Source organism: Mchenga conophoros, linkage group LG7 (genome assembly GCF_057382185.1).
Source record: "Mchenga conophoros isolate Kocher_MC1m ecotype Shallow Benthic linkage group LG7, M_conophoros_male_GT1.1, whole genome shotgun sequence".
Classification (NCBI taxonomy): Eukaryota; Metazoa; Chordata; class Actinopteri; order Cichliformes; family Cichlidae; genus Mchenga; species Mchenga conophoros.
In genome coordinates, this window is record NC_140532.1 from 25,247,561 (window position 1) to 25,264,816 (window position 17,256).

The 17,256-nt window shown below is 39.4% G+C and overlaps 1 protein-coding gene across 1 annotated transcript in view; it reads left to right on the top strand.

Annotated features, from left to right (window-relative positions):
- Positions 1 to 1,182: 1,182 nt before the first annotated feature.
- The window catches only part of LOC146570191 (plasma membrane calcium-transporting ATPase 1-like), a 28,736-nt gene continuing 12,662 nt past the window's right edge, over positions 1,183 to 17,256 (top strand). Inside the window, exons 1-13 of the mRNA XM_085283078.1 lie at positions 1,183 to 1,616; positions 2,638 to 2,924; positions 5,222 to 5,419; positions 6,790 to 7,047; positions 7,363 to 7,488; positions 8,111 to 8,281; positions 9,199 to 9,225; positions 11,205 to 11,351; positions 12,535 to 12,749; positions 13,050 to 13,292; positions 14,919 to 15,160; positions 15,235 to 15,472; positions 16,326 to 16,505. Of these exons, the coding sequence (XP_085139204.1) occupies positions 2,729 to 2,924; positions 5,222 to 5,419; positions 6,790 to 7,047; positions 7,363 to 7,488; positions 8,111 to 8,281; positions 9,199 to 9,225; positions 11,205 to 11,351; positions 12,535 to 12,749; positions 13,050 to 13,292; positions 14,919 to 15,160; positions 15,235 to 15,472; positions 16,326 to 16,505 (2,241 nt within the window). The 5' untranslated portion in view covers positions 1,183 to 1,616; positions 2,638 to 2,728. The remainder of the gene's footprint in view (positions 1,617 to 2,637; positions 2,925 to 5,221; positions 5,420 to 6,789; positions 7,048 to 7,362; positions 7,489 to 8,110; positions 8,282 to 9,198; positions 9,226 to 11,204; positions 11,352 to 12,534; positions 12,750 to 13,049; positions 13,293 to 14,918; positions 15,161 to 15,234; positions 15,473 to 16,325; positions 16,506 to 17,256) is intronic.

Below are 17,256 nucleotides of genomic sequence, written 5' to 3' on the forward strand. Positions count from 1 at the left end.
TCACATTTATTTGGGATTTTCTATAGTCCACACATGGTATACATACAGGCTCAAATGTATAAATATACTCAAATATTTCAAAAGACGGAGTTCTAGAGAATAGTTTTATGGTCAGACAAGACAATGGTGAGCTATCTGACTAAGGTACAAGAGGTCAGAGGAGTAAAGGAGTAAATTATGCTCTGACTTTTTTTTCCAAGCTTCCTGTGGTAGTGGTACATTTCACAGTGGATGAAATAATGAAGTGGGAAGACTACCTCCAAATTCTTTAGCTTCACCTCATACTTGTACATTCAGTTCTTCCCTTTTAAATCCCTCAAAGATATATGCTTCCTTCCCCCCAAAAAAACTCAAAAAAAGAAGAAAAAAAAGAAGTTCAAAGAAATAATTAAAACCCCCAAATTACCAAAATTTGGGGGTTTGCTCATGATGGGTAAACTTCTGGCCTGTACCTTCTGCACAGCCCTGGTTTTACCTTTGTCAAAGTAGTCTTTGATTTCTTTTCTGTGTGTTGTGTTCTGTTTGTTTTTCCTTTCATGGCTCGTCATGGTTGTATGCAGAGAATATAGAAACATTTTGATCAACTGTGGTTTTTGTTAAGCAGTGAATCCAGAGCTTTGGTCTTAGTAGTCCATCGCTGATCTGTCGAGCCAATCCTTAAACTACTGCTGTGTAGACCTCTTTAGAGTGTGGGGTCAAAGATCATGTTAGATCAAAACAAAAATACTAGAACGTAAATACGAAAGAGTGATATTATCCTGTGTGTGTGTGTGTGTGTGTGTGTGCACACTCAGTTAATCCTTCTATGTCATTGTGTACTGTAATCCGTGTGTGTGCGCGTGTGTCACATGACGTCATCATGCATCATTGCTGCTCAGGGTGATGAAGTGTGTGTAACAAAGTGAAAAGACCACAGTAGAGCAAACAGTTGGACTGTTTCATGGAATTCTCCATGAGAAGTCGTGCTGATGGTTATGTACTGAACTACTTTCCTTTGGGGCTGCAGTTGGTTGTCAGGCTGTAACGTCCGACCACTTGCATTCACCTTCACAGTTTGGTCTGTTTAGATCTAATTGGTTCATCTCAGCAGGAGGAGTCTCAGTGCTATATGTGGACTCAATGCGCACCCTTTCTGGAGTATGAAGCACAGCAGCAGCAGGTTTAGATGGGGTGTGTGTGTTGACCTGGTGAGTGTACGCCTACTGTGTGCCTTTCAGTCAGAGGATGCAGCAGGTGTAGACGTAGTTCGTGTGTGGACTTGGCATGTCGCTCTCAGCAGGAGGAGCTGCAGCAGCGGTCTCTCTGGCACTCAGTGAAGCCACAGATTGTCTAATTAGATTAAGCGAGGCTTTCCTCAGATAATCATTCAGCCAGCTCCTGTTTTTTCCTCTGATAAAGAGAGCTGTTTGAAACTGCGAGCTTGCTGAAGGTCACGCTGAAAAAGGACCAGTTTGGGTAGTAAACTGGGGTCTTGGTGCTGTTCTGCAGACTGCCCGCTGAGGAGCTGTCTCCGGGTTATGGGCTGTTTCTGGAGCTGTGAGTGTGTCGCTGCTCACAGTAATCGGACCACCACTAATACCTGCTGCTGCTAACAGGAGGTGATGGGGGAAGTTTCTGTAAGTAAAGCTTTTCTTCTTCTCAGTGCTACAGTAATGGATTGTTTTTTTTTTTTTTAATTATTAGAAATGGCTTCAAGTTGTGTTTTTGTCATGAAACCTGGATGTGTTTCTGTTTTTTTGTATTTGTGTGGATGACTTCCCGTGGAATTTATTCATTACTTATGCAGTTTTACTTTGTTTTGCTGTTCTGATGGTTAATTAATTAATAATAGATAATTTGAGATTTCCTCCAATATCCAATTCTAGATCATCCTTTTCAGCTTCTAATGTGAACATTTACAGCTGCACTTAGGTTTATATTTTACAGCATGAAACCATTTGTGGTTCTTAATTGTTGGTTAGAATTCGTAGTAAAGCCATACTAAGGTACAGTGAGCAGCAAAACTTCAATGACTATTTTGACTTCTGTCCATCCTGCTCTTCTCTCAGTAGCTCTTTTCTTCCTCTGCCTCAGCCTTAAACAGATAGGCTGTTTCTCCCTCTCTCAGATTAAGCCCAGGCTGACTGATTGACACAGATTACAGCTAAAGGCACAGAGGTCACAACCTGTGAGGCACAAATATAAAGGGTTTCAGTTCACATAGGAGCAGGGACAAATCTCTACTCCCCTGCACTGGAGGCTGCTCATCTGATTGTTGGAAGTTCCACCCTGATTTTGTAGAGTTTCTATCTTTTAAAATACCTTGAGGTAGCTGAAATGAAGTGAAGTAAAACTTGTATTGCATGATGACAATGATGATATTTTGAAATGAACTGCTTGGGATTGCAAAAAGTACTTTTTTTGACATTATTTATTTATAAAAAAACAAATCTGAAGATGTAGAATCATAAGAAGTATACGAATTAAAATTCATCATATGCAATGTGTAGAATGTGCAAACCTTTACTTTCCAAGAAATCATACCAGAGATGTCACCGTCCTGTCCAATCCCATCTTTTTTGTGGTAATAAGTGTATTATTCTTTCTGCAGTACAGCGTATATCCTGATGTTATCAGGACTTATCTTTCTCTCAACAGTCACAGAGTCCCTGTCAGGCTACATCGGTACCTCAGGCCTACCACTGAGTCTATTTGAGAAGGCCTCTGCTGAGTCCCCAAGAAAGGAAAAATGACCAACAACTCTTTTAGTGGGTCCAAATATGTCCGACGTGGCGAGGCCAACCACGATGCAGAGTTCAGCTGCTCAGTCCAGGAGCTGCGCTCCCTCATGGAACTTAGAGGAGAGGAGGCAGTTGCTAGAATCCAGGAATCTTATAGTGAAGTTAATGGACTGTGCGCCCGGCTGAGGACGTCACCTGTCGATGGTAAATATGTTCAGAAATTGTATTTCCTTTGTGTCCCTACAAAACTGACTCCTAGTTGCAGCGTCACAGTATCACAGATGTGAATCTAAGATTAAACTTCAGATTAAATTAAGAGCTCAAACATTTGCACAGGCTACTCAGTTTGCTTCATTTTTAAAAAATCATTTAAGGAAAGTAACAGTGCATTAAATGTGAAGCAAGCACAGGGTGTGCAAACTTCTGCATACACCTCAAAGTTATGATTTTGAATAAATTTAGAACTCTTCACTACTGACTCACTGACCTCCCCTCCCGGCGTGGGCATCATTAAAACAGCAGAGGACATACTAGGTTCATTAGTCTTCAGGGACTGTTGACTGTGTGATGGTCAAAGTCATCTGTGACCTGCAGCTCCTGTTGCTCTGCTCTCTGTCAGTTTCTGGGCAGAGAAAAGCACATTGTGTTCAAAAATATTCAAGTAGAGGATTCGTTGCAGTGGGGATAAAAGTGTTTTTTTCTTCTATTTTTTCTGTAGCTGTAAAGATCAGAATCAGAATCACGTTTATTGGCCATGTATATGCACGGACACATACAAGGAATTTGGTCCTGGTAGATGGTGACTCTCAAGCACGTGTGGATATATACAGCTACACATGCATACACAAACATACACAAGTTGTGTAAACCAACCATAAATGTATGTTGTTGGAGGTGAGGGCAACTCCAGTGTAGCTCGGACAAATGGGGAGAAATGTCTCTGGAAGGGCATCTGGCAATAAATCTCTGCCAAATCAAACATGTGGCTCATCAAGAAGAAGAAGAGGAAATAACAGTGTGTCTTAAACAGGGATTGGTTTACTTGCTCACAGTGAGGGTAGCTCAAATTATTTATTTGTGGATCGGATGTCAACAATCTATTTTACATGTGTGTTTTTTCTTCTTAATGTAATCGTGAAATTTCTTTCTTCTGTGAACAAGTATATTAGACTGTTCACTGGAAAAATCACACTCCTTGCCAGTCCACTTTTACCAGTTAGTTAGTGTTCAGGTGTGTTTAGTAGTTTTATCTTTCACTTTTATTTTCCTTTTCTTAAAGCACCCACAAGTCAAATCTGCTCATTTACTCAAAATATTTGCTGACTTTGTTCTGAAATGAGAAGCTTGTCTCCTCTGGAGCTTTCTCTCAAGTCAGCGTTTCTTGTTTATAATGCCTCTGCTTCTTTTGCTTTTTTGTGCCTAAGTTGGACTTTAACTTAAGGTTTCCTATTAAACTTTATCTGAATACTGACCCACACAGGGTGTCTTATAGTGACCTACAGACAACGCATTAGGTTTGTCTTTGCTGAGCTTGACTCATACGTCTGCCCTTTGACATTTCCCCCCCATTATTAATTCATTCAGTCTGTCCGTCTTCCACGCGCTCGGTAAACACTTTCAGTGCTTCGACTCCTGCTGAGAGTAAAATGTCAGCAGCAGGTTGAATTGACTGGAAAATCCATTCCGCTGCTTTATTTCTCTTTGTATTGACAGCTGGGGACAGATGACATAAACTCTTAGTGTAATCCCACTTACCTAAACATTCGGAGAATGCACAGCACTCTGCTCACTGTGTTTCATTTTCAGACAACATGAAGAGAAATGTTGGGTTAAAAACCAGTTACAACTGACGGAGCCAGCTGCAGCCACGCAGCAGCTGCAGTGTCTCTTAGGGGATCGGAGTGTGTCCTGACATGTTGTTCTACTCCACAGAGGGGAAACCGCTCTGCTCTTTGCTCCCGCACAACACAATATTACTGAAGAGACACAAACACCAAGTGTGATAACCGATGTGTTACATTTAGAACAAGAGCCATCTGAGACTATAGCTTCTCCAAGGAAGAAAATTTCCTTCCACGACATACATTAGCTGAGGCTCTGGATCCAGAGGGAGATGCAAATCTGTATCAGTTTATGATACTTTCTTAAGACATCAAGGCAATACCATCACTGTATATTTCATCGGTTGTTTTTTTATTTTTATTTGATTTTTGAATGCATTCTCATCGAGCACATCATAGGCCACAGTGTTGCCTTATTACATCTTTGGCTACCTAGATCAAATTCATCTTGAGCGTGCATTTAAAAGATCAATCTGAAAATGTGATATTGATGACACATTTGAACAAGTAATACACTGTGAACTAACAGTTGTGTTTCACCCCTCGTAAAACAGACAGCAAACAGATCAATTAGTTCTAAATACATGTCAGGTTGAAGGTGTGATCCATGTTCAGCTGAACGAATATGGAGTCATTTTATCTTTGTGTCTCCTACTGCAGGCTTAGATGGAAAATCGGAAGATATCGACAGAAGGAAAGAGGTGTTTGGACTTAACATCATCCCTCCAAAGAAGCCAAAAACCTTTTTGCAGTTAGTGTGGGAAGCCCTGCAAGATGTCACACTCATCATCCTGGAGGTGGCAGCCATCATTTCACTAGGCCTTTCTTTCTATCATCCACCAGATGCTGAGAGACAGAGTGAGTAGTTTTCGTTACTTGAAAAGCAAACTAGTCTATGAGTATGCCTCAACATTTTTAGTAGTAGAGCTGTGACGGGTCAATATCTGATCATTAGAAAAGTTAGAGTCCATCATGTGATCAGTGTAATGAGCTTGTATGAAGGTGAACTGGTTTCCACACCAACATTTCAGCAAAGTAGTCTTCCTGGTACTGGTGTTAGGCCAGTTCCCATTTTGGCTGTAATTTGTCATGAAGTAGATTCAACAAGGTCCTGGAAACAATTCTCAAAGATTTCAGTCTATATTGACATGATGGCATCACACATTTTCCCCAGAGTTGTGAAATGCTTCTTTACTCTGCTGGAAGCAGCTATCAGATGTTGGCTACACAATGGGCATAAAGGGATGGAGATTATCAGCAGCGAGTCTCAGGAAGGCTGTGGGCTTTAAATGATACTCTGTTTGTGCCAAAGTGTACCAAGAAAATATCCCCCACACCATTACATACCTTTTCTATTATTTATGCAAAGTCTGACCCTACCGTCAGAACGTCTCACCGGGAACTGAGACTCATTAGATCAGGAAATATTTTTTACAGTCTTTATTTGACCACCTTTGATGAGCGTATGCACATATAGTCCCAGCTGTATTATCTTCTGCAGCTGTAGCACATCTGCTTCAGGGTTCAATGTGTTGTGCATTAACAGATGCTCCTCTGCATACCTTTGGTTGTACCTTGGTAGTTATTTGAGTTACTGTTTCCTTTTTATCAGCTTTAAGGAGTCTGGAAATTTTCTCCATTCTATGTGAGCCCTAGAAATGGTTGTGTGGGAAAATCACAGTAGATCCAGCTAAAGTCATTGAGCTGTTGCCAATCTGCTTGGTTAAATATTTGCGTTAATCAGCAGTTCAGTGGATATACCTAATAAAATGTCCTGTATTGTATATGAAAGCTCAGCTTGACTTTATTGTGCAGAGGGACAAACACACATATGCATTTCAAATGATATACCTGGTTCATCTGTCATTGTCACTGTAATTATAATAATAATAATAATGCTGTAATAATTAACATCAACTTCATCTAACAAGCTGCAGCTTCTCCAAACTAGCTCTGAGCTTCAGTTCTAATAAAACCCTGAAAGCTCCTGACAAGTCCATCCTACGATGCATCTCCAGACAATGTTAAGTGCTGGTCCTTCCTGGCATTTCTGTTATGGCTACTTTCACTGTGCACTCTGCGATTTCACCATGGTGCACCCAACAGTTGAGTAAACGTCAACTTGTGTTTGAAACTGGCATGTGAGGCACTGTTAACAGACAGAAGGTCATGTAAGACTGAAACTGAAAAATGTTCATAAAAGTTCTAGCTGATGTGTCTCTGTTTAGACTGTGGCAGTGCAGCTGGCGGCGTGGATGATGAGAGCGAGGCAGAGGCTGGATGGATCGAAGGCGCTGCCATCCTCTTGTCTGTGGTGTGTGTGGTGCTCGTGACGGCCTTCAATGACTGGAGCAAAGAGAAGCAGTTCCGTGGCCTCCAGAACCGCATCGAGCAGGAGCAGAAGTTCACGGTGGTTCGAGGGGGGCAGGTGATCCAGATCAAAGTGTCCGAGATTGTGGTTGGTGACATTGCACAAGTCAAATATGGTGAGGAAGCAAAATCATGTGTGTAATAATTCACTTTACTAACATTTGGTGACATTTAGTTTGGTATTACTAACAAATAAACAGCTGATACTATTAAATCTTGACTTCTGCAGTCAAATATAAAAATGATTGTATCCTTCTACACAATATCCCCATGTTGTCTTTGTGATGGTCGAAGGTTTAAACCCAACAACAGCGTTATTAGTTTTTTTAAATGGTTATTTTCAAATAATAACTAACCATTGTATGACTGCATGTGGCAAGCAGATGACATAACAGTGATGTAACATAATGACCTGAGTGTTTGTGTTCCAGGTGACCTCCTCCCTGCTGACGGTGTCCTGATTCAGGGCAACGATCTGAAGATTGATGAGAGTTCTCTAACCGGAGAGTCAGATCATGTCAAGAAGAACCTTGACAAAGACCCCATGCTGCTGTCAGGTGCATCACTCTACACTATTTCACATTAAATTACAGCCAAGACCATTGTGACCTGTGCTGTCATTGTTGGAGACGATTACGGCTGATGATTTTCCAGATGATTTTAATTCTGACTACCCTCTCTCGTTTTCTCACCTAAATTGGGAACATCAAATCTGTTCTTACAGCCTCAATCCAATACATATAACAAACTATTATTATTATTATTATTATTATTATTATTATTATTATTATTAATATTATTAATATTATTATTATTATTATTTTAGTCCTTATAGTGAATAAAAACTACAATTTGAAAGCAAACGAACTAGACCAGAATTCTCTGTGGTACATACTGGGCTTCATATGCCCACAGAGGCTGATGGATATAACATTTCAAATGCAGTCTAATTGTTGATTACTAGTCAATTGAGCTATATAATGGAGTACCAGTTGGCTAATAAAATCATCTTCTCTCTCCATCTAGACACGTAGGCCATTAAAAAATGCACTTAATTTTAAAGATGTGAAGAGCATTCCTTTTTTTACAAAATACCATGCTCAACCCTGTTAAGCGAGATACAACGTGACTTGTGTTTTTTTTTTTTTTTGGTGAAATATTTCATTTTCACTTTCTCAGGTACCCATGTGATGGAAGGCTCTGGCAAGATGGTGGTCACTGCTGTGGGTGTGAACTCTCAGAGTGGAATAATCTTCACCCTGCTTGGTGCTGGTGATGAAGGTGACAACGAGGACAAGAAAGACAAGAAAAAAGAGGAACACAAAAGGAAAGATTCAAAGGGGAAGAAAAGTAAGTTCAGTAGAATTGAATCCTATTTGACATGCCAGTGTGGTTCTACTTATATCTAAAACATGTTGTCCACATGTGGAGTGTTATTGCTCAAACCCACAGCAAAAGATTCCTCTCCTGCTCAGGTACTACTCCTTTGTTTATGTGTGCAAAACTGCTAACACCAATCAACACCTAACAATGATAACAGTTGACTTTGGAGGTTTTAATAATTTATTAATCATTCTTTATGTATGAGTATGTGGGTTAGTCATGTATGTGTGTAGGCATGGCTTTAATAAGAGCAGCAGAGACGCAGAACAATGCATGGTCTTCTCACAGAAAAAGTGTTAATTTCCTGCATTCCCATGAATTTATTTGCATCAATTTGTGCTGCTTCCTCATATTTACACAAAAATTTATATATGGCCTGCAGATCGAAATTAGCTAGTAGCTAAACGTGGTACAATGCATATTTTCTCTTAGAAGATTCATTTTTTCTGTTCATACATGGTCCCTGAAAAATAAAGTGGAAATGGAAGATGAAAATGAAATTCATGCCAGTGATAAATGAATTATGTGGTTTTTGATTAATTGATTAATCGATTAAGTAATTTATTTAAGAACACCTTGGTCTTTAATAACTACGTGGGTGTATAAATTGGGGATTATGTAGACTACAGCTCACCTGCTGAAAAGAGAATACCGAGCAACAATTCCTTGGGATTAGCAACAAAACCAGCCAACGAAATTTATACACAACCTGCTCATTTTGGAGACTCAATACCTGCATTTGCCACAGCAGACTTAGTGGTTTATAAACTCAAATTTAAGAATATTTTTTGTGAGGAAGGATAGAAAAGATTTATGAATGTAGTGAAGGAGGAGAAAGAGGAGTGCTGCATGACTAACGGCTATTAAATGTTTCTTCTTTACAGGCAAAAAAGAAGACAAAGGCAAGAAAGGTAGGCAAACAAATATGCCATCACTGTCTGTGTGAATGAGTTGATGTGAAGGTTGTATTAAACAGCAGAGCTTCAATTTGTTTTTAAAGCTATCTCTGGTTTGATCATCGACTTCTTGTGGTAGTGAACTCCAGAGCATCCATACCTCTATCTGTCCATGCCGAATGTGTCAGCAATAATGTTAACAGTTAATATGTTTTGGCAGTATGGGTGCTGCTGTGCGCTTCTGGAGAATGGAAACTGAGGAGCCACGTAGAAACCAGCTCGTTCCTCATCCTCTTTGACTGGACCCAGTTCTCTTGGTCAAATGTGTGACATCAATGACATTTATGAGGGTCAAAGACTTGAGGCCTTTCCCAGTCTGTGCTCCTGTGAATCATCATTAGTCATGGTCTGAGTACTGTCCCATATTTAAATTTCACAGGATGATGTGGATAGAAATATTTTAGGGCATGAGTCTTAAATTATATTACAAAAATACAGATATCTGATATTTTCCAATTATCCCGTATTAACTTATCAGTTAAAGAATCCACTTAGTTTTGGTTGCTTAAGGCTGTTTAGGTAAGGCTGAAAATCATGGTTACCTTTCCTACAGTTCTTTGAATGAAATCACATGCAGTCTTTGAATATTAGACTTTGGAAAATTATCATCTATTGTTGATGTGTAGTTTTATGTACATCATGTCCAATTCACAACAGTTGTCTCGAGGTACTTGGTATTGTAAGGTGAAGACTCTGGGAGAGGTAGCCATCTGCTGCAACCAGTTGGGTGTGAGGTGAAAGAGAGGAGAAAAAGCAGTCTTTAAATAGACAGGACAAAACAGTGGAGAAGAAATGTTCACTGTATCAAGTCCACCAGCATCCTGACCCTACAGCGGTATATTTCAGGGTTGGTTCATGGTGACCACATCTAGCCTTAACTAAGTTTTAAGAGAAAGGAAAATTTGAAGCCTAATTTCAAAAGTAGAAAGGTCTCCTGAACGCAAACTGGCTCCACAGAAGAGACATGATTGGGCCTGACCTTAAAAGACTTCGTGTGGGAGGGAACCAATGGGGAAAAGCTAATGTGAGAGAAATATGATCTCTTTCTCATCCCTGTGAGTACTCTCACTGCACAGGCTTTTCAGGGTTTTTTGGAACAACATACAGAATTGTCCAGCCTAAGAGTATCTGTATCTGATATAATTTCAAGATTTCTATGGACCAATACAATAACCTCAGCCCTGAATTCAGAAGTAGAATTCTGATCTTTATTTTTTGCCTCTAGTTTAATTTATTGATTTATGCCATCTTATTTCATAAATAACTATTATGGGGTATCATCTGCATAACAGCACAACACATTTAATTAGCAACTCAGTGTTCAGTATAACATGAAAAGCTTCTATTTTCTGGGCAGGTTACTTCAATCATCCAACCCCTCAAAAAATACTTTATAATAGGTAGTTCAGTTAGACTCTTGGTTCCTTTGGAGTTTCCCATGGTCCTGACAGATCCTCCTGTCTCCCTGTGGTCCCACATGGTGTAGTGTGTTTGGCCCTGTGGTCTGAGCAGTAGCAGCAGGTGCTCCTGACTCTATGATTAGGCCCAAGAAGATTATTGGGCTTAAGCTTGGCAGCTGCTTTCTTCTTCTGCCTACTGCTGGCTGCCTGCCTGTCCACTAATAACCTTGTTACGAGATGGGATCAGCACCCTCACATATATATATACACCTGCAGATATGCTTTCTGAAAGGGGGTTGTTTGATTGTTGGGGTTTCTCTTTATTATTGTGCATTAAAATACACAGCACCTTGAGGTGACTATTGTTGATATTTCGCACAATGTAAATAAAATAAAATTGAATGGAATTTTAAATTTTTATTTAATAGCGTATTAGTGATAAACACTGTTTTCTGAGGGTAGTTTACGAGAGAAAAACTGTTTTGACATTCAAGTGTTTGGATTTCTTTTGTTTGTTCTTTTGATTTCCTGTAGGGGAGAAGAAGGACGGAGCATCCGTGGAGATGCAGCCACTTAATGGTGAGGGAGAACCAGAGAAGAAGAAAAAACACATTGCAAAGAAAGAGAAATCCGTCCTCCAGGGGAAGCTAACTAAGCTGGCTGTGCAGATCGGCAAAGCAGGTACAAACAGAGTCTGATTATTGAGATTTAATTTAGATTTAGAGACCACACATCACTGTGCTCTGAAACACTTAACGTTGATTTTTGACGTGATGTCCATATTTGGCAGACATGGGTTGCTACAGCACGTCGCTCTGGATGTTTGAAATGGGAGAGTTTTGCACCAGATGTCTTTCTGGATGCAACCCAATCGGATCTGTGTCTCCTTACTGGAGATGATCCAGGGATCTTTTACTTGTTAGGCAAATATGTAAAATGACTAGCTGCAAAGCTGCTTTTTTTGTACAAAAATCCTTCAGTGAACGCTCGCATGCAAGGGAAGCTACTAAGATTACGAAGAACAACCACAAACAATAGGAACAAAACAAAGAGTTCTAACAGAACACTAGAATCCATGGCTTTGATGAGAACAACTTATGTGATGATCATGTTGGATGTGATTTATTAAGCATCTCAAAAAAGGAAGTAATTCCTGAAAAATCTCCTTTAATCCAATATTCAAGATCAGAAGTAACAACAAACCTAGATTGCCAAGAGAGTTTCAGAGCAGATGTAAAGTTTTTCTACGTTGCAGCAGACGTCTGACTAATTTTGTAAAGGATGCAAAAACTGCACCTTTGCAGTAGCCCTGGCTCACATCCAAAGATTCCAGCAGAAATTAGTTAATCTTTCCTCATGCGAATCACTGTTTATACATTTCCAATTTACAAGTCTTTTAACTTGCGAGTGTCATTTCCGAGAAAGACATTTGTATTCCTGAAGTGTATTTTCACAGAATTTGAACGTTTTTGTTTAAATCTTCCACTTAAAAAGGTTCAAAGGAGTTGTGAAGCTAAAACAACTTGTTTTAAACAAGGACTATATTTTGTCCATAGTGAGTGTGACCACAGCCTGTGGAGCCCTTGCATTGTACATAAAGGATGTGATTATATAGGAGTGACTGTAGAGGAAGAAATGTTTTGTAGATGCTTAATATTTGTCTGGGGGCTGATAAAGCCTGAACATATGAACGCTGTTGTATGCATTTTTAAGATGGTTCAGTGGAAATGAACGCAGATATATAGATCCAGAACAAATTTGAACTTAACTCACTGTTCACTTAATCTGTTATGGTCACAATTAACTCTACAGATGAACTAAAGTCTGTGCCTCTGTTCTCTTCGCTGCCTGTCTTTGCCTTCAGGTCTGTTCATGTCAACTCTCACTGTCATCATCCTCATCACTCGCTTCCTGATCGATACATTCTGCATTCAGGGGGTTGTGTGGCTCCCTGAGTGTGTGCCCATCTACATACAATTTCTGGTCAAGTTCTTCATAATTGGTGTGACGGTGCTTGTGGTAGCTGTACCTGAAGGCCTCCCTCTGGCCGTCACCATCTCCCTAGCCTATTCAGTCAAGGTCTGTTTATTTTCTAAGGGAAATTAAAAAATGTTTGCTATAATAAAACTAACATATTTAGCCTGATGAAACATGCCAGATAGATATTTGATCTATTCTTTTTTTGCAGCACACAGTATTTGTGCAACTTTTACAGAATTATTTATTGTCCACCTCTTTCATTGTAGTAATGACCCGGACTTCAAAAGTAATAATGGAATATTTCAACCCTCGTCAGACAAACTTGGATCAAGCCGAGCTCTTTTGATTGATTCAAAATAAAACCCACAGACTGGTAACATGGCTCTTGTCTTTTATCAGAAAATGATGAAGGACAACAACCTGGTCCGCCACCTGGATGCCTGTGAGACAATGGGCAATGCCACTGCCATATGCTCTGATAAAACGGGCACACTGACTATGAATCGCATGACAGTGGTGCAGGCCTACATCGGGGAACGCTACTACAAAAAGGTGCCAGAGCCAGACCTTATCCCTCCCAAAATCCTGGACCTGCTTGTCCTGGGCATCGGGGTCAACTGCGCCTACACCACCAAGATTATGGTGAGCTGCAAAAATAGCAGTTCATTCAGGAAGCTGAATGGAGTGCAGTGCAGGTTGACTAACACAGCAGTTCAGGACTCATTGGATTACTGTCTCCTGGATCCACTGTATAGCACACAGACAGGAAACCGATTCAGCTACACTATCTATCTATCTATCTATCTATCTATCTATAATATATAGTATATATATATATATACATATGCGTGTGTGTGTGTATATATATATATATATATATATATATATATATATATATATATATATATATATATATATATATATATAGAGTTGACATGAACATATATATATATACACACACATGTATATATATATATATATATATATGTGTGTGTGTGTGTGTGTGTGCATGTATAATATTCTGAATTGTGATAGAGACCTAGATGTGGTTAGTTATACTTTCAAATAAGACATTATATGTACATTTCTTTTGCTGACATTTTGTTTTCTTTGCTAAAGGTATCACTATAAATTACATCAATTTGTCTGACAATTATTTCAAGCTTAAAAGATCAGCAGCATAGCCTGGGGTTTGGAATCCCCAAGCAGTCGCCTAATGAATGTGAGAGCCTGTGAACTGACAGATAGGTTTAAGTTATCCTTTATTAATCCCTTGGAGAAATTCTTTGACTTTACATTGGGCAGCCAGCTGGTTCTGCCCAGGAAACCAGATATAGCGCTCAGCCTTTGCCATGTTCAGGGCTGTCTTGACAGAAGAACTAAGTACACTAAAAGGCAACAGAAAGCTACCCTTGTGAAAAATTTATAAAATCTTCTATTTACCCTGGAAAACATTATTGCAGGCTCTTTACCTTACTATATAAAGTGCCTTACATAAATAAAACAGAATTAAACTGAAATGAATTAATTTTAATTGAACCTCAGACAGTGATCATTATTTGACTGTCAAGGATGAAATATCTAGTTTACAGCTGCAGCTACAGTTGTATTGATAGTGACAGGCTGTTTTTCTTGTACGTAGAATAGTAAGTTTATTGATATCTAATTGTGCTTAGTTTTCAGACTGAAAACAGTCTAGCATTAAAAATTCATGTGGTTACGTTATAAACATAAAATTTAATTAGAAAGTCCAATAAATGCCAAATTTAACAACAGATAAATACAACTAAATGTGTTTTCTCATACCAGACACTGTATTAAAGACTAGCATGCCACAAGACAACTCTTGAATTTACAGTTTGGCAGGCATGAACTAGTCATTTTTAACCAAAAGTACTAGTTTCAGCACAGTGTGTCCTTAAAAATTTTCAGGAAACTGGATAAGTGGAGGACAAAAGAAAAAGTGTCAACCCTAAAACACCTACAGCAGATGAACAGCATCTGAAAGCCATTACTGCTGTAAATTACAGCAAAGAACACAACATGGCGGGAAATCAGACACAAGTCATACATAAGCACATATACAAGATAAAAAGGCTATACATGAACTGACTTTTATTTTTAAATTAACTTTAAAACCTTGTTGTTGAAAGTTGTGTATTGAAGCTTTTGATTGTTGCTGTATCATTTCATTATGTGTGCTGTTGTCATATTGTGTACATCAGACTTCTCATTAAAGACTTAACTTCCCGATGTTTCTTCTCACAGCCTCCAGAGAGGGATGGTGGACTCCCTCGCCAGGTGGGAAACAAGACTGAATGTGCCTTACTGGGATTCACCCTCGACCTGCGCCGAGACTATCAGGCCATTCGCAACGAAACCCCCGAGGAGAAACTTTTTAAGGTCTATACCTTCAACTCTGTGAGAAAATCCATGAGCACTGTGCTAAAGAACCATGATGGCAGCTACCGAATGTTCAGCAAGGGTGCCTCTGAGATCCTGCTTAAGAAGTAAGTTTACTGCTTGTACTCACACAGCCGTACACAGTAAGATGATGATCACATGACTATCTCTGTGTTTACAGATGTTGTAAGATCTTGACGGCCAGTGGTGATGTCAAAGTCTTCAAACATCGCGACCGAGATGATCTGGTTAAAAAGGTGGTTGAGCCAATGGCGTCTGAGGGACTGAGGACCATCTGCCTCGCCTACAGAGATTTTCCTGTGTCTGATGGAGAGCCTGACTGGGACAATGAGGCCCACATACTAACAGGTCTCACATGCATCGCTGTAGTTGGCATTGAGGACCCAGTACGACCTGAGGTATGCCAACACAGAGACAGCAGGCAAACCAGTCTTTAGAATATTGGCTATTAGCAAAGATCTGTCTATTTTAACATTATTGTGGCATGTTTAATAAGACAAGGATGCCAAAGTAATTTTACATCGTGGGCCAGCTTTGATCTTAAATGGGCCAAACCAGAGAAACTCCTCTTTCTGTCAGTGTAAACATATTTAACTACACAATTAATCCCATTTAATGTGGAATTTCAACAGAACAACTCAGTTTTTCTACATGATAGAGAAATTCTTTTGTAGTAAATGCAGGAAATCTGTCAGCACAAATAAATATGTAAAATTACACTTTCTATACAATGTCTCTTTCCCCCCCGAGGATCCACTGTAAAAAATAGAAATTTCTAAAGTAGAAAGGGACTTCTCTGTGTTATAAATGATGTTGTTTATCTATTAGTTAATTACTTTGGTGTAATATGAATAGCTGTTGTGGATGTCCTTATCAGAACAAAACACTGTAAAACCAATGAAAATATGGTTAAAAGTCCCAAATCTGCCCTCCCTCAAAATTTCCAAAGCCATCCAGTGGTCTGGTTTGGGGCCTTTGCTGGGTAGATTCTGTCCTATTGTTTGACACCTCTGAGCTAAAGTACAGATGTCTGAAAGACTGGATCATTGGCTACAATAATTCAGAAACTCTGTAGACACCATGGGACCGGTATTTTGTCAGCAACATTTCATTGTTTGTAAAACTATGATTATTGCAAAAACTAGCTGTGAGTCAGTCAGTATTTTTCTTTGTTCGAACCTTTTATTTTTTCAGTGTTCCAATCAAGCTCACGTACTAGATGCATGTTTTTTCTTTTCTTTTGCTCCATAGGTTCCAGAAGCCATCAGAAAGTGCCAGCGGGCTGGAATCACTGTTCGCATGGTGACTGGAGACAATATCAATACTGCCCGTGCAATTGCCATTAAATGTGGCATTTTGCATCCTGGAGATGATTTCCTGTGTTTGGAGGGCAAAGAGTTCAACCGACGCATTCACAATGAAATGGGAGAGGTCAGACAAACATAAAGAAAGAGGATTTGACTGATCAGTAGATGACTGTGAAAATAAGAAAAGTGACACAATAAAAACACAAACATTAGAATGCTGTGTGAGATGTGCATTTATGCATTTACTTACCATTATGGCCTGGCTCACTGTTACAAATGTGATAAGGACTAGTCTATTGGTTTGTTCTCCATTTTTATGCTTCGTGAGCCAACCAGTGCTGCCACTAAGCACCAGTCACACACACTTTTCTTCACTGTCCTTCACTTTAAATCAAAGGTACAGCAGAGTATTTTCATAAAGCCTTTAATAACACAGTTTGTCTGCATTAGTTTGTTTTGCTGCACATTTCACAGTATGAGAAAAACATGATGTCACATGTTAAAAACATGAGGACTTATATGTAAGCTTTAAATTTAACAAATTTCCCACGTGTGAGACTAATAAAGGTTATCTTATCTTATCTTAAATCTCCATTTTATGCCACTGAGCAGTCCTTACCTTATGATCTTCCACTTCTGTCCTGTCTTTCTTTTCTTTCTCCATCTCTGAGTGAAGTTAGCTCTCATTCTCTCCCTGTGAAATACAATCAGCTGGACCTTAAGGCAGCAGAAGCACTGTGTGACAAAATGCACAGACAAACAGTTGATAGAAGCTGCATTTATTTATGCTTGCTACTCTTTTGAAGGGGTAGCAGGACAACTGCAGTTGTTCTGGTGTTGTGCCAAAAACAAAAAAACACTGGCCCACTTTAACC